At 37.0% G+C, this 24,731-nt stretch overlaps 1 protein-coding gene across 2 annotated transcripts in view; it reads left to right on the plus strand.

Moving 5' to 3' along the window:
- IARS1 (isoleucyl-tRNA synthetase 1) overlaps window positions 1-24,731 on the plus strand; it is a 101,918-nt gene that overhangs the window by 17,781 nt on the left and 59,406 nt on the right. For both annotated transcript variants that reach the window (XM_082768360.1, XM_082768361.1), the window contains exons 7-14: window positions 954-1,071; window positions 3,786-3,933; window positions 4,566-4,653; window positions 8,588-8,648; window positions 10,174-10,269; window positions 14,718-14,840; window positions 15,943-16,034; window positions 21,013-21,111. In XM_082768360.1, the coding sequence (XP_082624486.1) occupies window positions 954-1,071; window positions 3,786-3,933; window positions 4,566-4,653; window positions 8,588-8,648; window positions 10,174-10,269; window positions 14,718-14,840; window positions 15,943-16,034; window positions 21,013-21,111 (825 nt within the window). The remainder of the gene's footprint in view (window positions 1-953; window positions 1,072-3,785; window positions 3,934-4,565; window positions 4,654-8,587; window positions 8,649-10,173; window positions 10,270-14,717; window positions 14,841-15,942; window positions 16,035-21,012; window positions 21,112-24,731) is intronic.

Below are 24,731 nucleotides of genomic sequence, written 5' to 3' on the forward strand. Positions count from 1 at the left end.
TTGCCCTCTCCTGCCTTATTTGTAAGGTAACCAACCTGCAGACAACACCACTGGACGTGTAGGTCAGTGAGAACTGATGAGCTGATTTATGTGGGTGATCGTTTAGCAAACCCTGTGTTGTTCAGATACAAAGAAACATAGGGTTTTGTCCATCACGTGGGCATGTGATGAGTTGCAATGTAAAGTACCTTACTCTTCCAGCTACAGTTCATCTTGAGCATTGACTCAATGTTACAATATTAAGTAGTTTCTTCATTAATTTGAGAAGACACAAGGATTCATGTACACCACAGGCCATATTGAAGATGGCATAAAGGAGTTAAAGATTGGCGTGAGAATGATCTTGGACTGGAACAGAGAGAGAGATGAGCTACCAAAGGAGAACATTAATGTAACTTGTGGCACCGTAAAACTGTGTTCAACGCTTTGCATGCTGAGCTGTGTTCTCTTGTGGAAAATGCTCTTGGGATTGTCAGGATTTACTCAGAGGGGGAAGCGGTCATCTGTAGCTCATGTCTGATCTGTTTTTTAGCACTGGCTGACATAGTAGGTGCTCCAAATGATGTGACGAGTGAGCAGCTATGTCACAACACATCTCTGAAAATTATGTCTGACTTCAGCCTTGTTAAAGAAATTTCAGATTGTTGTTATATTCAGGAAATTTGAGAGAGATTATTCAGCAATACTGATTTGTGTTCCATCTGAATATTTCTCTGTTCTGTGAAGTCAGCACACAGAAAACCAAGCTGTTGGAATCAGGTAAAACTAAGTATTCACCGATAATACAGTCACAGTGAATTTCTTTTTAACTTAGAAATACTGCCTTTAGTTGATGATTGGTTAAATATGTGTCTTTCAGTACAGCACTCCAGCTAGAGCAGAACCACGCTTTGCAGTTGCTCTATTAAATTTGAAACTCCAAGTGTTATTTCATGTTTCTTGTTTACTTCCAGGTGGGTTTTCAAGCAGCTGTATGACAAAGGACTAGTATATAGGGGTGTTAAGGTCATGCCTTTCTCAACTGCATGTAACACTCCACTGTCCAACTTCGAGTCCCATCAGAATTACAAGGTCAGTATATGTGTACATGGTGCATTGCAGTCTAGTCTCTAGTATCCTCAACTTGGATTTGTAAGGCTTTAGTATTTTTTTGCTTGGTACATAAGCATGTTATACTCCGAGCTGATAGCCAAAAAAAAAAAAAAAAAAAAAAGGCTGTTTTATTGAGCTTAGCTGTGTTTGTTTGGATTATGTGATCTTTTCATTCTTCCTTCTTCTTGGTTACTACTTACAGGTATTTGAGGCATATACTTTGTTTTATTCTGCCAAATTACTCTCATTTCCTCTTTTGGCTTTCAAGATGAATATTGCACTTGTGCTGGGTTTTTATTTTAAGTACTTGCAGGAAAGTTGTAGCATTTCCTGGCTGTGCAGATCTGAAAAGAGGAAGGGTCTTTGCAAAGTTAAAATCTCTCGTGGGAGGATTAGTAAGAATTAGTAAGATTAGTAAGAATTATCAAAGATCATGTTTGGTTGTAGCTCAGTGCTATTATAGGTCTTGTAAGTATTGTTAACTCAGATTGGTAAACTCCACATAATGTTTTTCTTAATACAAAACAAAGTATACCATGCATTTTTAAGAATCGACATGCATTTAAGAACCTCAAAATGAATGACTAGATGCAGCTTTTATTAGCAGCAAACATGTTACCACATGCACAAAAGCAGAAATTCTGTCACGGTTTTCCAATTTTCACAAATTTTTTGTGGACAGGAGTATTGTATTCTTTACTATCCCCACCCAGGCCTCAATGTCCGTGTATCATAAATCTTTACTTACGTTGTTACAGCAGAAAGCTGGCACAAATTGTACATCTGGTCTTCTTTACATCTTGCCTAACAAAGGCCAATTTGCTGGCCAGAAATAGTGTTTCTGAAAAAAAATGTTTAAATGAACTTTTATAATGCTGTCCACAGATACTAGTGCTCTCTATATTTCAGAGGAGCAATTGACCATATTGAAGAACAAAGATTTTTGTGATTTGGAAGTGTCACCTACAAAGATACCTTGTTGTTTTGTGATTGCTTATATTTATTAACTATTTCAGTCATCAAACAAAGTAATCTACATTTCATATAGGCTCAGATTAATGAGCTTTCTTTGTAACAAAGACTATTTTTGTGTGCCCTTCTTCCATAGAACAACGCTCTCTTTTTTTCTCGTATCTTAATAAAATACTTAGATGCTATTTCTTACTCTAGAACGAGTAGAGTGTGGGCTTACATATGCTGCTGTGCCACTTCATGTGAAAGAGATCTTTTTATCTGTTTGAGGTGGTATTTTGGAGATTGGATCATTACGAGTCTGTGAGCTGGTATGATTTATTCTTGGCAAGACCTGTCATTTCTGGGTGTAAGGCAGCTGTTATCTTTCTTGATGTGAAAAGCAGGCTTTGGCTTCTGTTGATTGATCCGATGAGAAATAGGACACAGGAAACACGTTTAGAAATTGACTTTGGTGTCTGATGTAGACTTGAGTAAACTTTGTCAGTATCTTGTATTATGTGCAAGTGAAGAGGTGTTGTCTTCAACTTAAAGCAGGTACAATTTTGTAAATAAAAGTATTGAACAATGTCCTTTTTTGGAATCTTGGGTGTTTTTTTATTGCTTTCCAGATGTAATTATCTGCCAGATCAACTTAGTGCTTCAGAAAAGGTGAATGATCCTACAGTGCTGTTTCTCAGTTGTTAGAGACAGAATGGTAATGATAGCTCAGCCTTTGCTCACATCAAGCGCAGTACAAGAGTTATGTAATATTTATGTTTTACTGTTGACTGCACCAGATGTTCACAGAAAATTCCCTCTGGAACAGCCCTTAGCTCAGACATAAATAGCTGCCTGTCCCGTGATGCAATTAACTGTTCTGTGGTGCTGGACAGAAACCAGAGTGCCCTGCACCAGAAATGATGAGGGATAGGACCTGTTTGTATGTTTAGGGCCTGTGCATATGACATTCATTTTCTATTTGGCACTTAATAATAAAAATTTCACATGTGCAAGATTAGACTTGCTTTTCAGTCTGTTTTCTCTAATATGTGAAATACAGAGTGACCAACTAGGGTTGTTTTTGTCTGAAAGAAAAAATTGTTTTCAGGGGATTCTTTTGAACCATTTGAAGACAAAATTTCATAGAGCAGCTGCTAAAGGTCTTCTTCCCTGATGTTTTAACTCTTATAAGTATTGATGTAGTTGTGTTTTTAAGCACTCAAAGCTTCTATTTTTTGTTCCTAACAATGGTTTCTTAGTAAGATATTTCATCTGCAGTGATGGCTATTCCTCCTACTCCCTGACTCTAGAGGAAAAGATGGAAAAAGCCTTTGTGTAGCAGTAGTTGAGAAACTGCTGCTAGTTTTGACAGTTGAGATTAATTATAGACTTCTTAAAAGGGATTAGAAGAGGTACCCGAGGGAACTGGCACTCGGCTCTCTGGTGCTTTGGCAGATAATTCCCAAAATCTCGGTGCTAATGCTAACCCTTAACTCTGCGGCCTTGTCAGGCTGATAGTTTCCACTGATATAATGGGAGAATGTTGGGATTGTCATCTTTTTCAAACTTTCTTATGCTGCCACTTCAACTTCTGTCACTGCAGAGATGAACTAGGCAAACTGCGAGAGAGATTTGGGCAGATGTCAGCAATAGTAACCACTTTGACTTGCATTTTTTCACTATGACTTGCATTAAATGTGTTTTCTTGCTTTCCTTTTGACTTTATCTTGCCTGTGAAGGATGTTCAAGACCCTTCAGTGATTGTGAGCTTCCCGCTGGATGAAGATGCAAGCGTCTCTCTTGTTGCTTGGACCACTACTCCTTGGACCTTACCTAGTAATCTAGCCCTTTGCGTTAACCCAGAATTGCAGTACGTAAAATTGAGAGGCAAGTGTCAAATTAAGATCATATATAATGAACCCATTTTTCTTCAGTGCCTTTGAATACATGCGTTTATTTTGTATGATAGACTGTTTTATGTTAAACTTAGTGCTTTGTTGGGACTGGATCAGTGTTATTGTAAAGAATGAGATATGTTTCCCATGTGGCTGATGGTTTCTAGCTGCTGTGCTCTTTTTATTTTCTGTTGCATACATTCTGAGGGCTGTTCCCTAATAAATATTGATAGCTGAAGTAATGAACAAGAACAAATGCTTTATTTGACCTCTTAAAATCACGTTATATGTGAAAGGCAGAAAGGTGTGGCTGGCTGTCCCTAGCTTTTTCTTTTCCCTCCTGTACTAGGGGGTCAGGCTCATGAGTAAGTTACTGGTATGTGACAGCTAAACTGCAGTAACTGAACATCTTTGTTCTCTTAACCTGTAACATGTTAGATGGCTAATGGTAGTCATGTTATGGAGAAGAAAGAGGTGGAAAATAGTAGTCGATCAGCAAGACTATTTTGGGCAGTTTTATAGCTAACATACCGTCTTGCATAAACTGAAAGGTTTTGTAATGGTGCAAATGAGGGTATTAAAGTGAGATTTATGTAACTTTTTTTGTTTTGTTTTATGTTCTAGATAATGCCACAGGAAAGATTTACATCTTGATGGAATCCAGGCTTATAGCCCTATACAAATCTGACACGGAATATGAGATACTGGAGAGGCAAGTACATGAATTATTACATACTTGGTAATGTCCGGTATTTTTATAGTTCAGAAGTTAAGTGTTTCAAAAAGTTGAATTTTGCTGTTGCCTAAAGATGACTTTCCCTTTGTGTTGATACTTTGTGTGTATATCTTGCAAAACTATAAAAGAATGGAAGTCCTGAATATAAAGCTCCAAATAGAATAAAAGTTTCGTTGGATTGTTGTATTGCAGCAAAAACCAAATCCTTAGTCCATTTTCCTTCAATTTTGTTTGTTTTTCTATTGTTTTTATGAAAAACATTGTTAATTTAAAAGTCTCTAAAATTGGAAATTGTGCAAACGTGGAACAAGTTTAAAAAATGGTCTAAGTACTTAAAGTGAAACAGACAAGAAAAAACAAATACTGCTTCTGCAAAATTCTCTACCCCAAGTAAGTAGTTAGTGGCAGTTATGCTTTCTGAAAACTGCTTATTCATCTTGGTTGGATTGAAAAATATGAACTATTTAATAAATTGGATAGGGAACGCAGGTATTAAATTATGTAGCCCTCTTAGAATATGTGGCTTTGCTTCTTTTAAATCTTTTGTATAAAAAATCAATCTGATAAAAGGGTAATAATAAATATTTGTCTTTATTCAATCCTGTGCAGTGGTTTTAAAGAAAAAAGCTAGAAGGTTGTGAATGACAGCCCTTCTTCATTGGCAGTAGTTATTTTTGTGTTTTTACGCCAAGCAGTTGAAAGTTTTACATCAGCATTTTTCAAATAAAAATTGTGTCATGTGCACACATGTGAAAAGAGGCTAAGAAATTATATGTAGTAATGGAATTGTAGTGATATAGAGCTAGAGCACCTGCTTGTTTTCTACTCTTATGCTCATACTATGACAATTGAGTAATTCCTATTTGTTTTTTTTTCCTTCTTTTCCTGCACCGTCCCCAGGGTTAATTGCCATCATCTGTCACATGTGCTGTAGTCATTTGAGGTGGTACTCAGTTAAAAAGATGGTCTTTCAGTGCTTCTTTTCTTCACTGTGGACAGAACGCCTGATCTCCAGATTTGCTTCCTCTGTTTTTCTTTCTCCCTTCATTCATCAATAAAAAAACACCAAATAGTGTCAGTGTTAGGATACCGCTGGAAATGTAAACATACAGTCACCTGGTTACGATGCTTTTGTATTTTGTGTTTGCCAGAATGACGTGGGAAAGTATCAAAAGCCAACACTAAGACTTGGATCTATCTGCTTGATTGCTGTTTAAGCTAGCTTGCTTGCCTGACAAAGGAAGTAATTTGGTTTACCGTGACTTATTCTTGACAAATTCATGTTGTGTGTTTAGCACTCCCTCTATTTAAACTGTTTGATCACTTAAACTTGAATCAAGTTGTTACTTTGGTCTGACTTTTTTTTAGGTCCATCAGTGCCCCATTTTCCTCTTGAAGTCTAGGTACCGTGCTTCTTTCCAGTTCTTGGAAATTTCCTTAGTGTTTAGGAAAAAAATGTTTCTACCAAAAATACCCTGTTTTCTATTTTGGAATGCATTTCTTAGACTTGAAAATAAGCAAGGTAGATGCATTCCATTTGTAGGTCTATTATGCTTTGCTCCTGGATTGTTCTTTTTGTGGAATTCTACAAATTAAATTTCAGTAGTGCTGCCATCATTCATTTCCTGCATCTGCGTATGCATTAAATGTGTTAGCCTTCCTTGTTGTGTTTTTCTCTTCATCAGAATTGTGGAATAATAGGGCTGTACCTGCTGTAGGACAGTCATACAGAAGTTTTTTATTTTTTTTTTTTTTTTTATGCTTTTATCCCTGACTACTTGTATTCCTAACTTTTTTTTCATAATCTTTTGATTTTTACATGTATGTACCTAAACATAAGGCTGCTGGCAACTTTTATTCTCTTTGCAGAATGCAGTTTTTTCCGCTTTCCTTATTAGTGCTACAGTCTTCTCCAACTGACGTTTTTTTTTGTCATACTACAATTTTTTACGTTATGTAATAAATCATTTGTCTCAAACATGAGATGAGAGACAAGAGGTAGCTGGTAGTTGAATGGATCTTCTGAAGATTTAGATCTAAAAAGTATGTAAATTCATGGAAACGAGCTTTTCCTTTTTCTACTTTTTTTTCCTCACTTTTTTTTTTTTTTTCTTCTAGTTCCCTTTTAAATTTTCAAGCAGTTAGGTCCTCAAGGGAGAGAGAGATTCATGACACTTGCTCCATACCAGGTGGCAGGCTGAGGTCGTGGAATAATCTTATACTGAAAATTTTCTGTATCTGAACTTTCTAGATCAGAATATCCCCAGCTTTTCTTTCAAACCCGACTTGGCTGCTTTTCTTCCCTTTTTCCTCTCAGATGCAGTTAGTGTTTCTTCTGAGAGAAAATTGGAGTAAATCTCCTTATGTAGCAAGTAGTCTCCTTATGTCTCCTTTTATGTAGCAGTGGTGAATGCGAAATGGTTGATGAACACTTTCCTCCCTTTTCAGCCTATTTGCATATTAAATTCTTCATTTCTTTATACTATTTTACAGCACCTCAGCATTGTCTCCTTTTTCATTATAGATTTCTGATCCGTTGAGAGAGAAAGATTACTGTGGTGGTTTTAATCTAGCCTCTGTTATGCCAGTATAACTTAGGTTACAAGAAGGCAGGTACAAATTTTCAGCTTGAAGTTCAGGACTTCGATAAAATATTTTAGAAATCAAAAGGGAAAATAAGGAATGTGATCCACAACCCTTTGCTTTAATTTACTTAAGTAAATAAATTTTAAGTGGGAATTTCACTTTTTTTTTAAGCAGATCCAGAGCTTGATGTTCTGTTTGAGCATTCTCACATCTTCGTGGCTGAGTGCTGGGATGCTATTCTCTCATCTGATCCTGATTAAGCACCTCAAACATTCCTAAGGCTGTTTGTAATATAAAATGCTGAAACCATCCGTGAAGCCGTGGCTTAAAATAGAAATCTCCCCTTTTCCTAGTGGATATTGCATATGCCAAGCTGAGGAGTCATGCTCTTTAACTTGGCATTAAATATTGATTGAGTTTCTTTTTTGTACCATGGAACAGCTTTCAAGCTGTTTCCCACTTTCAATTAGTCAAAGCTTGCATAGTTTGACCATTGTTTGGAAGATGTGGATGTAAATTAGGAAGAGTATAGGGAAAGATCACAGCTGTGACACATCTGGAGAGGTAACCCATCTATTAGATGAAGTTGTGTTTTAACTCGACTTTTTCCTGAAATGGAAGATGTAAAGCCCTTTCAGGAGAGTTGTGGTCGGCGAATCGCAATCCAATTACCATTTTTGCCATCTGTAGCCAGAAGCCTGAAGAGGGCCAGATCCACAGGCTGTATCTCTGTCTTGCATTTCCTGTCTGGCTTGGTTCCCCAGTCAGTCCTGTCTGTATTGGATCTTTTGAGATGCCTCTGGGGAGCTTAGATGCCTAATTTTAGAATAAGGAATAAAGCATCTGAGCTATAAACCCTGTAATGTTCAGGATCGTAATCTTCTGCACATGAAACTTGTAGACGTTTTGGATCAGTGCTTATTTAGTTCTGTTTGAACACACTGAGCTATAGTTCTTTGTTGTTATCAACATAAAATTTGTTTTATCCAGAAGCTCCTTGCCCATAGGTTTATCAGAAATAAGTTGTTATTAATGTTTAATTTCTATGTTAATTTACAATGGTTGCCCGATTGGAAGAGCATCGGGAAGGAGTGTACCTGTTCTCTGTTAGCTGAGATGCATTAAGATGTGTTTTTTGTGTAAGCTCAAGTTGTCAAAGAGATCTAGAAATGGGAAGCAAACTATTTAGAAGAAACTTTCCTTACTTTATGGTGTCGAAATCTGATAGGGACTGGGAGAAAAGGAGATAGGAAAAACAGCACTGGTGCTAGCTGAGTAATTTTCAAGTTGTTAAATCTGTGTTCATTTAAGTCTTTCTCCTCAGGTTTCCTGGCATTACACTTAAAGGCAAAAAATATAAACCACTCTTTGAATATTTCATTCAGGTAAGTAGGATGAACAAGTTCAGTATTTGACATAGTACGCAAAGACAAAAGTCAAAATGTTTATATTCCTTGTTTATATTATATTTTATATTTGATAAAATCTTGTCTTCTAATAAGAAAAGCTGCATTTTATTAAAGTAGTTTAAAATCTTAGTGAAAGGTTGAAAAAGAGAAGGCTGTTTTCTATATTTTCTCCTAAAGTTTTAAATATAACCAGAGTAAGAATTCACTGGTAAATAGTGGTATGGCTTCAGATTGCAGCAAAACTCTATGTAGTTGTTATTGCTCTCAACTTTTCAACTGGAGAGTTTGTCTGCCTTTAAATTCCACAGATTTTGTATTCCTAAGAAAATGATTGTAGATAACAGTTGCAGATATAATGATTTCTGCTGAACAATTAAAAACCTTTGGTAAGATAACTATTACTATATGTGGCCTTTGTGGGTGTCCATTTGTGCACCTTTTACGTGCTCTGTAAGTCTACTGTAGTTAACAATACTGTGGACTGTAGTAGAATATATAGTAATAAGAAATAGGGTGGAGAACTGATGTGTTTAAAAAAGAAGAGAAAACCCAACCATATTTCTTATTAAAAATTGGTTAAATTTTTCAAAGAGTTGAAATGGATTACAGTACTGCTGGACAAGCAGCTGTTAATTTGGGCAAGGGATTCAGTCATTTCTGACTACCATCTGTTTTTGAAGCATGTGCTGAAGTCAGCACAAAGCTGAGGAAATGTCTGTAGGTAGCAGGACCTGTTATTTCTAGAGGAAGGACAAACACCTAGTGGAATCTGATAAACTACGACGGGAGTAAAGGTTAGAATGGATAAATTATTTTGAGTCCTGCTGTACTTCTTAAGGAGCAGATTGGCATACACCAATTTTTCTTAGAATGAATGTCTTATCTTAAAATATCCCCCTTCAGAACATGCCAAATATAATATTTTGTAACACATCTAATTCAGCTGTAACTATCTGCAGTACTGTTTTTAACCACTTTTACATTAAGGAATAGGAAATAGATCTGTATTTTTTGTTATTTACACACTGATCACTAATTTTTCTTGAGTTCTCTTGAATTGCTGGAGGAAATAGAATGTATTACTATAAAAACAAAGTTTTTTTTAAATATTTAGAAGGTAGAGTGGACATATAAAAATGGAAGGAAACTCCTGTATAATTAATGCCTGTAGCTGTCTTGATTGTATCCTCACTTACAAGAGTGTACTGATTTGTATTCTGTTAAGCACAGACCAGTGTGAAGATCTGTGGCTTGAAGATTAATTGACTGTTAGGTTCTTCTTGAGAGGTCTTAGATTTAATCACAGTTGATACTGTTTAAATGAAGTGTCTAGATGTTTTAGGTATGGGAAATGGATACATAATGTCAGGAATGTCATATTTTAAAGTGCGTCATTTATTTCTGATGCGGTGGTTGATTCTAGAGTATAACCAGTAGCTCTTCCATGTTCTTAATAATTCTGTTTTTCTGTATATATGAAAAGCATATTTTTGTTTTACAGTGCAAAGATAAAGGTGCCTTTACTGTGTTAGTAGACAGTTATGTGAAGGAGGAGGAAGGCACAGGTGTTGTCCATCAGGCCCCCTATTTTGGTGCTGTAAGTATAATTTATGGATCTTTTATGTCCACTTTGTTCCAACACACATTGCTTGGCTTTCCAGCTACTGTTGACTGTCAGGGTGACTATGAAATTAAACAGTCATCCCTTTTGCTACTCACAAATATAAGAAGCATCATATCTAGTGAATTCTTGCATACACTAGTCACACTTGTTTGCTAGATTGGGGATTTTAGATGTCTAATGGTTATTGTTGAGGTATGTGAAGTGAATTTGCCACCTTATCTTCCAAGTGTTGTTGATCTTAGCTTTTCCAAAAGTCTAAATTTACAGCCTCAAGAACAAATGATCTGGTGCACTGGTAAGTGATACATTTGGGATGGTAGCTGCAGTTCTGCTCAACATGCTGCCTTTCTTCAGTGTTTCCATTTTGTTACTTGTGCATTTGGAGGGCCTGAAAAAATGCTTCCAGTGCTTTTGTTCTGAGGCTTTATCCCTTAGCGTGAAGGGATTTTGTTGCACTCTATTTTTTTGTCTAATAAGAAACATTATTCTTCTTTGTTTCAGTCATTCCTTGCAAAGCTTAAGAGGGATAATTTTTCATGAATTTCATCAGTTCAATTTTTAGACACATGAATTAACTGCACTAGTTCAGACTCATTGTCCTTTTTGTATAGTGTCCTGTCTTCAGCCATTATCCAAAGATGCCCTCAAAAAACTTGTAATAGTAGAGCTGCCAATGTCTAGCAATTAGCAGTCCCTGAACTGCAATCTCTATCATCGTTTCCAGAAACCATTGGCATTAATAACAGACCTCTTTGTATTCCTGTGAAATATCCCATCTTTTCTCGTCTTTTTTTGCTGCGTCTGTTGTGGTGTTCTGTTTGTCTTGTAAAGATGAACATTGATGTGAAAAGATGTCCTGGCTTAAGACAGCTGTGACATCTTTTTTTAAAAAAAAAAAAAAAGTGTGTAGTATTTTACTCGTTAATGAAGAAATTCATGGTGACTGATAGGGTGTCTTAAGGAGTTTAAAGCGTATGACATTTTCTAAACCTCAGATATTCCCCTATCGCTGAGCATTGCAGGGAGTTAACTGAGGGATAAAGGACCAGTCCTGGCTTTGAATCAGGAACTCTTGCTGTAGGACATGGAATAAGGGAAGAGTAAAGGCTACTAACAGAGAAGGAACTCTGGAAGAAGCTTTCCATTGACTGCTGGAATGTCCTGTTGTGTATTTTCTAGTTGCTGGAAACAGCTTGTTGGAAAGGCTGCCCAGCCAGTTAGAGCAAGGATTATCTGCCATCTTCTGTTTGATTCTGTTATAAGCACACAAAGACTTGTGTAAACACAGAAGGGGGAAAATTTTTTTCTGTCTCTCCTGGGAAGTCAGCAATTGCCTTTTTAAAACCAGAGTTTTTGAAAACATGACAGTATGTTAAATGCATTACGAAGGAAAGAATGCATAGAGTATTTGTGGGAGGAAAAAGTACACTAAGATCACAAACAAAACTTTGCATGCGGTAGCTGTGGAGCACCTAGACTTTATAATGAATGATATGGACCTGGGTTAACTGGATATGCTACCATTGGAAGGAAAAGAGCACATTTGTTTAGAAGTGTTGTCTTGGTTCTTCTGTTCCTTTCCTAAGTGATAAGTAAGTTTTTCTGATAAATAGTGGTTGAAAGTAAGGCCTTTTTATTCTTCTTACTAGTAGACAATCTGATAATAGCTTAGAAATATATCCTTCTCCAACAACATTTTAAATTAAAAATTCACCTTTAGTTCCAGGATATGTAGTTTTATTGTTTTGTCTGATGTTTTTGCCAAATACAAGCTGTGATGCAGTATGAGAAAGCACTTACTTTGGTTCAAAAGAAATCAAAATGAAAGCTCATGCAGCAAGACAAACCTGCATAAAAACTTTTTAAATCCATTGTACCTCCAGATTAACGTGACATTAAAATTGAGCTGTTCAGACGTTTCATTATTTCATCAACTTAAAAGTTTTAGGTGCAGTTTAGCTTGCTTGCAAACCCTGTAATTCCAGCACCTGCTTGGCATGAATCATAGATGTTTCATAGATACATTGCTGTTGCATATTCTTTTCAATGCATTACAAAAGTACACTTGTTTTTTGTGTAAGTGGTGCTACAGGTAAACCTTTTGACTTCAGTTTTTTGTTAGCTTTTTTCAAGTTCCAGGTAGAAAAGCTTTGAGTTATTCTTACCAATGAGTTTTTAATAGCTTCTGTTTTGTTCATTTTGACTTTCGTTTGTAATCTTTGAAGAGATCTAGTCATGGCAGGCATTTAAGGAAAAAAAACAGCACTATGACCTCAGTCCTGGAAAGAATTGAAATTTGTTTTAGTTTTCCAGTGGGGTTTAGCACTTGTGGATTTCTACATGTGCCTGAATATATTCCTGGATTGTGGTCACTGAAGCAAGTCTCCATTAAATTGAATGAATGGCAGGTCAGTCTGTAGGGCTTTTGTATTCAAGTTCAAGTTTTTCAAAAGAAAGGAAACCCTTGATATATCACTGGCTGCTTCAGTGATGTAAACCAAACTGAACCACATCTTGACCTATAGGTCCTGCGAAGTGGAAGGTTTGTTAGTACGTTTTAGCTAGGTTGTCAGTGTGCCAGGCTTTGATGTACTCAGTGCTGGCTGCTGCTTCAAAGCCTTTTACAGTTCATTGCCAAATTGTGGTTGACGTTAGTTCTGTCATCTGGCCTACATATTAACACTGCGGTCTGCTTGCTGTATCTCAGAAAGAACAGCTGATGAAAGGTCAACTAAGAACGGGCTTGTCTCGGTTAATCTATTGACCAAAGTAGCTGGTAGACCAAAGAGAGGCTGAATAACTGTGGTGGCTGTCCACAGCAGCTGAGAAGGAGAGGCTGTGGTATATGGAGCAACTGAGTGCTGTAACTGAAGTGGGTTTTTGTTCCTGCATGTAAGGCATTGGCACTTGAAGCCAGCTTCACAATTGCTATCGACGAGTTTCAGTGTGCCCTTTAAAATATTGTCTGGGTCAACAGACCTGGCTTGAGGGAGCTGGTAGGAGCTAGTGGGTAGCGTAGAAGATGTAGGAGAAAGTTCCTCTCTGGAGGCTGGAAATCCTGCTTTGTCACTCCAAAGGCCAGCTCACTGGTATGGGTTACATCTAGGGAAGGGTAGTGCAGCTGGCTGTGAAACACTTATGGCTAATGCTCAGCTGAACACTTGCTTCAGATATCATCTCCTTGCTCAAGGTGGACTAATTGCTTTAGAGTGCAACTCTTTTGAGAGTTGCTGTGTGCTTGTTTCCCCAAAGGTAAATGAGCTCTAAGCAAAGAGGAGGCTAACAGTTCAGCTACAGCTGGTTTAGACAGACAGGATCACTGCAGGTTCCATTTCATGCCACAATAAAACCTACAATTTTTTGCCCTTAAATTAGTGTTTTTCTCCCTGTTTCGTCAGAGCAGTAATACAGGAACCTGTAAGGCACAAAAGCAACCTGCCTGGATGCAGGCTTAGACAGGACCTTGCTCTTTGGGGGAAGTAAAGTGGTTCTGCAAGTGTGTTGAGAGATTGATCTGCAACTGTCCCCATCTCCCTTCCTTTACAACCCCCCAATAATGTGATTTTTACCTTCAGGGCAAAAAATCAGGTAATCTGGAATAATGATTGGTTAAGACATGCCTTTACTTTGGCTTCAAAATTGAAAGCAAAATCTGAACTGTCCTGTTCCCCTAGTAATTTTGGTTTGCTCTTTGCTTTTAGAGCATACCACGTTTTTTTAGCATGCATGAAAACTTTGAATTGACCCACTTTGAATTGACCCTCTTGTCCTTATTTTTTTTTTCCTTACTGCTACTGTAAATTAAAGAATTAAACAGAGGCTGGCCAGAAAAATAAAATGTGGTGTTGTCCATATGTAATTCTTGTTCAGTATCATTGCCTACAACCAACAAAAATTGGGAACTACCGATTTAAAAGCTTTAGATTAAGACATTCGAAGTTGGGATTTCTCATCTGTACTTCCAGAATTAAACTGATTAAAACAACTTGCTGTCTAAAAATGCCATACAGGCTTGTGTGTTAACAGTAACAAGTCTCTGTTGGCTGGTACAAGAGCATGACTATTTTTCAGATTGTTTTCTATGCAATAATAACCTGAAGCCATTGAATATTTGTATGTATGTATGTGTACATGCAAACATTCGTGTATGTGCACAGAAGCATGTGCACGTATGCCTTTAATAGGTGAAGTAGAGAAATGCATGTACTTGACAGAAAAAATAATTTCTATGATAAATAAAAGTACAACTTTGTAAAATAACATACTCTCTTAGGTATATTTTGGTGTAGTAAAGCTTGAATATTCTGTTCTTGTCCAGTCATCATATTTCTTATTTTGTATTTATTTTTTCAGGAGTGGATATTATAATGGATATTTTAGACTTCTGTAACTTGTATCTACTGCACTTGTATCTTTTATAGGATGATTACAGAGTGTGTGTGGATTTTAATATAATTCAGAAAGATTCAGTGCCAGTTTGTCCTGTTGATGCATCAGGATGCTTCACAGCTGAAGTGACTGACTTTGCTGGACAGTATGTGAAGGTCAGTGGTATTGGAGAAAGAAAATTGCTACTTTATTTAAGATAAAATTTATATGTAGAAGTGTTCTTTTCTGTTGCTGATTAGCTGAGAAGAGAACTGGGAGAGAAATCTGATCATTTTCCCCACTTGGAGGACACATTACAACATGAATTTACTTGCCAATAAATGCAAGAGAATCCATGTGAAAGTAGCTCCAAAGTAACTCCAGATTGTTCCAGACAAATCTTAAAATAAGTGCCTCTTAATTTCTATGTACTCAGTAAACAATCTGTTTTTCACTCAGGGTTTCCCACTGCTACAATTTGATAGCTTGTTCCTATGAACACAATTTACAGGTAAAAGGCTTAAAATCTTGTATTGTATTTGAACTCAAACAGCTGTCGTTGCTTCCTGCTGTATATTGAGTCACATAAGGGAACACTGGAGACTACATTCTTATTGCCTTCTTGCTGATGATAGGAATCTGAACTTAAGGCTCTTGGAAAATATTAGGGTCCTGAATCCCTTTTTAACTTGTGAATACTGCAATATCCAAAACCTTTTGTATACATTTTTTTCCTTTCTTAATCTCAGTTTGACAGCATTTGTCCAGTAGATTGTCTTTAACTCTAACATCTTTCAGTCCCAGTTTAGAATGTAAATCCTGCCTAGTTAGGTGTAACAGAAGATGCTTCAACTTCTGTAACGGTCACATTGAGGAATGAAGTCTAAATATTAGGTAAGAGGCACTGTGTTCTGCTGCACAATCAGACAACTTAAAATATTTTATAGTGTGAGTTCTGGTGTGTGTCAGTGTTACAGAATAAAAATGAATTTTGTACCATTTAGTGTATGTGGAAACAAGGTTAAGGGTAATACGGGACTGGTGCTATCTACCAGGATTTGGGGAGCAAATAACTTTTTGAATTTAGTGTTTCACAGTGCCTCTTCAATAAATACATGGATTCTGTGCAAGGTTTTTTTTTTTTTTTTTTTTCCACTTTTGTATGTGTAGATACTGGATTATTTGTAGGGGTCTTTTTTGTTTGGAATTGAATTCTATGGTAGCTTACTGAAATAGTGAAATTTGTTACCCAAGGAAAACTTTGTTCTGTCTTTCTAGGATGCAGATAAGAACATCATTAAATTACTGAAGGAGAAAGGCAGACTGGTTCACAGCAGTACTTATAAACACAGCTATCCTTTCTGCTGGAGGTAAGGAGAGAAGTGTGCATGGCTTTAAGATTGCGGGCTGTGACTGAATAGTTTCTTCAGGTTTGCTTCCTTTCCCATCCTCCCTTAACCTGCTGAAATATTTTTTTCAACATGATTAAAAGTAAAAGGAATCAAGAGTACTGAATCAGAGGGGCTGCAGTTTTGCTTTCATAGTCAATTAAATGGGATTTCTTTTCCATAAGTCTCAGGAATTTTAGTGCTGAAAATTGTTTTCAGCTAAGATTTTACTTTTTTTTTTTTTTTTTTTTTTAAATTTGAGTTTGAACTTGTTCTTCAGAGTTGCATGTTGCTAGTTGGTTCAGCATAGTGGCTTGTCACCAGCTGTCCTTGTCAGATTGGGAATTCTTTGCAGATGTTGAAGGGGAACTGTGTGCAAGTCTCCATGGGCACTCAGAATAATAAACAAACAAAAATATTCAGAGGAGAGAAATGAAGGCTAGGCAAATTTAATCTAGAAATGAAGCATGTTTTTATTAGTATCCACTCTGGCTTTAACTGCGTGTTTGAAGAAGAATAACTATCATTGTTAGTACTTCTTATTGCTTTCATCTTCTATTGAGACAAAAATGTCTATCTGGTGATTGCTGATTTGACTTTTATGCGGGTGGTTTTTCCTTACAAAATAGCTTTTCCCAGTTTGCCCCACTAGATATTAATAATGATTTGCTAAGGAGTAGTTGCTTGACATTGTTCAGTGTCCTGAAAATTGCTCTTGTAATTGTTGTCAAAATTGAGATATACAAAAAAAGACTCAATAGTGTCAATTATTTAAAAAAAAAAAAAAAAAAAAAAAAGACACCTCCAAAGTCTTTTATTAGGAATATTTTATTAAACTATTTTTTTAAAAGGTGAGACACACTTTAAAAAAATAATAAATAAAATCTGATTTCAGATTTGAAGCCACTTGGAACATCTTTAGTCATATCTGATGTGTACAGCACCAGTACTGAAATGGTTGTGAATCAAAGCTTTTCTCTGTGTCTTGCTCTAACGCTACTAGGTGAGGTGTTTTAGCAGCGTGCATTTATCTTTCAACTACAGCAAGAATAACCTTTACTTGCCATTGAATAGCATGACTGCCTTGTTCCTGACTAGGAGCTAGCTGAGGGAGGAAGGGGAATTACTCTGTGGTATGTCCTTTGTGAATAGGGACAGTTTTTGATAAATGGCAGCCAAAAACAAGCAGCACTTTTATTTTCTTTATGTAGTAACTCAAATATATAGTCATGCCCTTTGGAGACAAGCTAGTAGTGCAGAAGTGCTGATTCTGTAGAACATACTTAGGCTTGCCACACTGTTGACATTTTTGTTGATTGATGATAAGTTGCAGGCAGCACCTAGCAGCAAATTATCTGGTGGGAAGAGCAGAATAATGGAATCTACTTGAAAAACTCATTTCACTGCCATCAGAAATCAACCCATAATTGGAATATGCTAAAAGTAGAAGAGTAGTTTTTGACTTCGAACATAGTTACAAGTTATTTTGATTAAAGTAAAAGAACTTTGAAATTGGGCCCTTCTACTTAATGTACTATTTATTGCTCCTGCTTTTCCCTGGAACCAGGCAGTTGTTGAGTACTGAATGTTATTTCCTCTTTTTACACATCAAATTAGGGTCCTTCTCCTTATTGTTTTGTTGTAAGATATGTAGTAATCTTCTGTCAACTAACATTGAAACTTTAGAGGAAAACCATGACACTGGTAAATACACAGTAGACAACATTCAGCTAGAATTCCTCTTACTGGAATTGCTGCAAATGGAAATCACTGGCAAAATCTGCTTTGTGGACATGTGAGATCTTGACAGCCTGAATGCTTATCTGGTCTAGATAGCAGTTTAGCAACTCGGGAAGGTAGCAAAAGTAACAAGCTGAAGCATCTGTCCATTGTAACTGCTGTGTGCCAGCCTGTTAGGAGGCAATATTGGGAAGCTCTGTCACAGGCAGATACAGAGCTTTATCTTTTTAAGCCAGACAAAGCAAAGCCAAGAAGCATTCTTTAATGGCACACGGTCAGTTATGTGTGATTTGCTTCCTAAATTGCAAAAAAATATAGTCCAAAACAGGTATGAGAAATTACTGGGCGTGTATAGTGCACACAAAAAAAAATGCTCTCAGATCTTTTCATCTACAAAGATTTCAGAGAGCTAATTTTGTGCCACTGCTAAGGAACAGGCATCTTGCTCAGATACCATGCCACCTCTGATAAAATTCTAAAGGACACACTCCTATGCAAGCACACTACCACTGGCATTCCCTGAAGGATGTGCTGGTCCTGGGTATCAGAACTCATCTCTGCATGTGATGGGGTGATGCTGTGAGACTGGGTAGGTGACTCTGTCACGCTTTGGCGTGTACTGTGAAGTTCCTTGTCATAGCAAGAGACTGAATATTCTTATGTTGCCAAAATAAGGTGTTCTTGTTATGTTTTATCTGCTCTCAACTCGTGTCCTTGGTGTGGTGCTTTCCACTGTTTAATCATCCCAGCATTTTGCCTGAACCTACTGTCTCCATTTAAATATTTACTTGTTCAACATCAGCTCAATTTTACCATAAGATACATAAGATACATAGATCCATTGATGTAAGTATTCTTTGAAGACTACAGGAAATGTTAGGTGCAGCTACCTCCAGAAGTGAGTGGTGTCCCTGCCTGTGGCAGGGGGATTGGATCTAGATGATCTTGGATTTTCCAACCCAAGCCATTCTATGATTACGTGCAAACGTTAGCTACAGTACAAAGTTTTATTTGTGGGATTCTCTCTGAATTTTGTGAGTAGCACTATTATGTTGAGAGGCAGGGGGTGGAAGGTAACGTGGAAAAGGGGATTTTATGTTTTAAATTGATTTTCTTCACTGCAATTGTGGCATTTTTGCCTTCTATTTTGAGCTTGTACTGTCAGTAAATTGACTACATCAATCTTGGTCCTTTGTGAGGTACTGAAAAATTACAGATCTGAAGTTGGAGCCAAAGGACAGTGTTATGGAAGCACTAGGAGTGGTTGTACTAAATCAGACCAAACAGCCATGCATCTCCATAGACCGCATGACATTGTCCAGAAGTGAATGTGTAGGAGGGAATATGAAAACAAGCAAGTGTTCTGCACAATACTGCCTTGGCTGCCAACCATTTCCAGATAACGTATTCCCTGAGCCAGCTTCACCAGCATAACTGACTCCTGAGCAGGGTGGTCACATTTGTGCTTTGCCCTTTTCTTCTTCGTTTTTTTTTTTTACTCAGTTTGCTCATTCTTTGATACATGAATATACATCTATATGCATATATACGTAAGTAATTTTAATTAGGACTGAGAAGGTGTAGCAGATGTAGTTCAACTATCATACGATGTAGGGGAATCAGTTCTGGCCTTCAGGAGGACCTATTTGTCTTCCTTAAGCTGACCTAGCTTATTTAAGAATGGGGAAAGAAAATAACCGTAAGTTCAGACTGAAGAATGTTTAGGCAGAAAGGAATTTTTTCGGCACCCATCTCTGCTTGAAGGTCTGGCTGGGTCTTTTTTTCCCTTGTCTTGTATTGATGGAAAACAGCCCAGTAATGGGGATTTCTCAGCCACTTTTGCTGTAAAGAATTCAGTCCGTTTTCCTCAACTGTCACCAGTCACGTGGGGCAGACCTGTATAAAATATTACTGGTTGGGCAGTTTTTCAGTGTGTATGTGTATATATATAAATATACACTTATCTCCCTGTCGAGGCACTGCTTGGCTGTACAGCTACAAGAATGAACATATTTAGGGAAACTGCCACCTGCCCTTTTCTCACTACCTTTCATGTAGGCGGTAGCAGTTCTCTCCAGGTGCTTTGGAACGGTTATCAAGTATTAGAAACTCAATGTTAGGTTGAAAGCCTGGGCAATGTTTACATTTTCATCTGCTTGCCTCTGATACTGATTGGGTACCAGTTATTGTCCCAGCAGTCTCTTTACACTTTAAGACTCAGAAACTGTTCTCAGGTCTTGCTCTTGTTTCCAGTAGTTCAAAATCTGGTATTTGATGGCAATTCATTTTTCAGCACATCTGAAACAAGATGCTCAGAACTGAAATACTTTTGGAGTACCTTGTAGCTTTCAGTGTGCTTTATTTTCACTATGGGCTTGCTGCTGTAGGAGGAGTTACCTATTCTCTTTTTTAGGTTTTAGGACTCTTAAGTTAAGAAGTGAAACTTTGTGGCTTAGAATGTTTGCTCTTGAGCACAGCATTCCTGTTTCCAAATAATCCCAAGTTTTCAATCTGCTCCCACTCCATGCTGGTTTTGTATGAATTGTCTTAAATGCTGAAGTAAGGAATATATTAAGATGTCTTTGACTTAAAGCTTTTATATGTTTATCTGGATATTTCTTTCTCCTCCTGGAATGGGACGTTCATCTAGTTAACCCTGGGTACTGCTGGTCCATCTTTGACTTTACTATTTTATTAAATACAAATTGAAAGAAGATGATAAAATAATTTCTGGCTTTTTAGGTTGGAGATACTGATGTAAAAAAATATAGAATGAGCTCACCTGGAAGCCTTAAATGACTCACTTTAAAATTAAGCAAAGTTCATATTTTTGTCCTGCAAAGGAACACACATTGAAAATTCAAGTATAGTTTGTTATTACGATTCTCTTGCTATGAAAATTCCTTAAATTGCTGGGTGAGGGATTTATTTAGTTTTTAGCAGTTTATTTTAAAATAGTAGCCTGTGTAACAGTTTGTATTTAAACAGAACAAAAAGTCCCCCTCCCAAGCAAAAAAAAACCCACCCCACCCACAACAAAACAACCTCTGGTACTGTGATAATATATCAGGAAGTACAATGAATTCTGTCTGTGCAGAGAAAACGGTTCCGTATAGAATTGCATAAAACTGCATTTTAAGGTGTACTTTATTAAAAAAATGTGTTTTTTTTTTTTTTTTTTTAACGTGTTTTCCCTTCTTCCATCACCTTCCCTCTGCAGGTCAGATACTCCATTAATATACAAAGCTGTGCCGAGCTGGTTTGTAAGAGTAGAGCACATGGTGGAGAAGCTACTGGAGAATAACGCACAATGTTACTGGTAATGTCTCCTGCATGTTTTTTTTTTTTTCCTTTACAAGGAGGGATCTCTACAAAGCAATTTCTTGCTATTGCTGTGCTAACTTCACATCATATTTCCATTCTGTCTTTGAGGCAGTGCTACTGGAATGGCACTGGTAACCATAGTGTTTTATCTTAGGTTTCACAAACAGTCCTCCAACTGGTAGAGCAATGGGACAGTGTTCCTGGCATGAACAGATAACGTACTTAATTGCACGTCAACCTTGTGCATGAACATGTTTGCACCTTCTTCCTTTCTTGTGTCTGAGAAGGCATTCTTTGCTTGCGTAGAGTTCCATGAGAAATACATTTCAGGGTGCAGTTAAGGTTGAGCGCAATCTAACAGTGAAGTTAGATTCGTAAAGTTTACAGTGAATTATGTTATGGGATTGTTAAAAGTATCCTCAAATTGTGTGATACAATGCTAAGAAATTCAGCATGAGAGAAATTGCAAAGGAAATCTTCAACCTGAGGAAGCATGAAACTATATAGCTAAGCCTCCCAGACAAGATCCATTAGAGAAGAATTTAGACAGCTAATTTCTGGGTATTTATTGTTGCAAAGTAAATTAATTCATAGGTAAAGTATTTTTCTTCTCATCTAGTTATTACAGGGAAAACGGATAGTTTGTCACAGGTGCTTTTGAAGGGGAAACCAAGTCAACAATAATAACAAAAAGTGCAAAAAAACAAACAAACAAACAAAAAAAAACAACACACACAAATGCCCCATTTTGTGAAGTAACCGCAAGTAAATCCAGTGTTTCAGAGGTTTAAATAAAAATGGCCTGAGAATGCCAAAAATTAAATCTCTCTTTAGAGGGAATGTGAAAAAATATAGGCAAAAAAAAAAAAAAAGGTAAGCTTTAAATAATAACCTAAATACATTACCAAATTAGCAGTAAGAGGGAGCTATTAGAGACGGTAGCCATTTTGAGTCTGTTATAGACTTCTGGTGTGTAAAAGTATCCTATCCTCTCTACCTCCATAACATTCAGTTTTCATCCCCTCTTATAACTAACCACTGCTTGGAAAGCTGAGACCAGATGGGGAAAATGTGGAAGCTAAAACCTCATTCAGCTGTACTGTGTTCCATTTTGGTTGTTCAGTCTTTGCAGAAGAGGACTTCAGGAAAAAGTGGGGTTCTACCAGAGTGCCTTTGCTTAGCATATGAAATTGGTGTTAAAGGTGACTCAACTTTCAGGTGAAACAGAACAATTACAGCTTAGGCTGCGTTTCTTCATGGACAGTAGTTAGCAATTAAATTCTCCATGAGCAGCTTTTGCATAACTGCTTACGTGGTACAAGCAGTGTAAATGTTGAAATATGAGGTTAGTGATCCATGATAGAGACAGCCCAAAAATGCTGCAGTGTTGGCTTGCTAATAAGCACATGCCCAGTCTTGGTATGTAAGATGATTTTGTGGATTAGTAAGTGTTGCTTTCTGTTTTCCATAACAGAACATACTGTGATCCTTCTTTTGGGGAAAAATAAACTGGAGAGGGGGTGAAAGTGTTTGTTCTTAGCTTTAATTAGCTTTCTCAAGATGCTTTTACTGTTTTGATGACTGACAGTAGACCTGCATGCTTAATTTTCACATGAACATAGGAAAAATGTAATGATTTTATTATGAAAAGGAAGTATTTAGCTGAGATAGTTTTGTTTCTGAAGAAGCAAAACTTCACGAAGAAACTGATCACCTCTACACATCCAGGAGACATAAGAGCTAGTACAATGTTTGAACCCTACTTCGTGTATGTATTTGTGCTCTAAGTATTGTCTTATGGACATGTTGGGTGGTGGGGATACAAGTGAGAGGTGCTGTTGGTTGGGAACACCAGTGATTGTCTGAATTGGCAGTATTCAGTGTGCTTGGAATTAAAGTATCACTTGGTCTTCTAGGCACTTGTTGAGTCTCAGCATAATTCCATAATTGTGTATGAAACAGATTCCTCAGAGTTTCTGTTGAAACAGTATGGTCTCAGAGACTGTGAGAATCTTTTTGTAGGGGAATATGGCCATGAGTAGTGACCTTAGTATGACTAAGTTATTTTTAAAATCATATTAATGCATATTTTCAGCATGTGTTTTCATTGTAACTAGTTTGAGTTCTCAATGGCTTTCACTCCATAAAGATGGCTTTTAAAATCCAGCTTTTGAAGAAAAAAGGACGTTACTTTTAAGGATTACTTCCTGTGTCCTTCACTAATGTCCATTTGGTTTGGGGTGTAACTTCTTAAGTCAGCATTGACACTGCTTGTGTTATTCACTATTGGTTTGTTAAAATGCTGGGGACTCCATCCTTCCCCAAACCTACTTTTATGCTTTTGAAGAGACCTGAGCTCTTAAAGTGTCACAAGAATAATACCTAGCTTCTCAAAAAATATATATTTTTGGATTCTCTGGGGCTTCAACATGTCCTGAAAATGAGAAAATTGGGATAAATGCTTTTCAGACTATATTAACCTTTGCAAAATGAGTTTGACTGCATTGCTTTTTTTATTACTATTAATGACTGAGAAGTTTATTGTCCCTTAAGAATAGCTGCACTCTTTATAGGTATCCTTTTTGATGGAAATAGATTAAACATAGTTGGACAAACTTTGCAACCTGATTGCATTTCTAATTAGTTTTTTAATGAAATAGCCTACTAATTAAGCTGTAGTCACTCAAAATTTATGAAAGCCTGCAATTGTATCTTCACTTTTCTAGCTTAACTGTAGCTTACACGAATGATTATGGGAGTAACGTGACAGCATTTTTTCAGATCAGAAAGTAACTAAAAACCCTTTCAGTTCTCCCAGCCTTACTGTGGTCAGTGTGAGAAGGTATGGACTGGAAATTGCTGAAAACATGGCACAGAAGCACTAAGTAGGGATGGTGTTTCAGTCTTTATCTGAAGATCCCTTATTGAATTTTCTCTTTATTACAGAATTGGTAAAATAGTAACAATAATAATTTTAAAAAGCGATCTTGTATTCAGATAGCCTACTACTGTGGTACTTGAGCTAAGGAAGAGAGAATCTGTCTGTGGTACCATTCGGAGCTGTCAGGCCTTGGTTTTCTGGTACGTCAATAAGAAGAGTTAGGTGCAGCACCAAGGCAGGGTCCCTGGTGTAAGTACTTTGCATTTAGCCTTAGTTGTTTGTTAGAAATGTGGTAAAGATTTGTTGAAAGAATTATGATTTGTTGTAATTTCCTACATAACCGCTGACAAGCAACTAAAGCATGCCACCGTAGATTCTGTCATAGGATGAATTGCTGTGATCCGAGTTCAAAGCTGGTATAAGTTGCAGATTCATAAATTAGAGTAAAGAGTAACTTAATTTAGAAACATAAGTTAGAAACATAGTAGCTCACACTTCGGGCAGTGCACTGTCCTCATACGCTTACAGGTTGACAGAAGAGGTTCTAAATATTTTGTACTTTGTATTGGAATTTCAGCCTTGAACTCTTTTTAAAAAAATAACTCCCTCAAAGTTAGGAGTTCTGCTTCAGTAACTTTGGAAATAATTACTTCTAACTGTTGACTAGTTTTTAGCATTAGTGACTATTGCGCAGTTCTGACATTGTTTATGCAAGATTTACAGCACTTAATATA

The sequence above is a fragment of the Aythya marila genome, assembly GCF_965140915.1.
Source record: "Aythya marila genome assembly, chromosome: 10".
NCBI lineage: Eukaryota > Metazoa > Chordata > Aves > Anseriformes > Anatidae > Aythya > Aythya marila.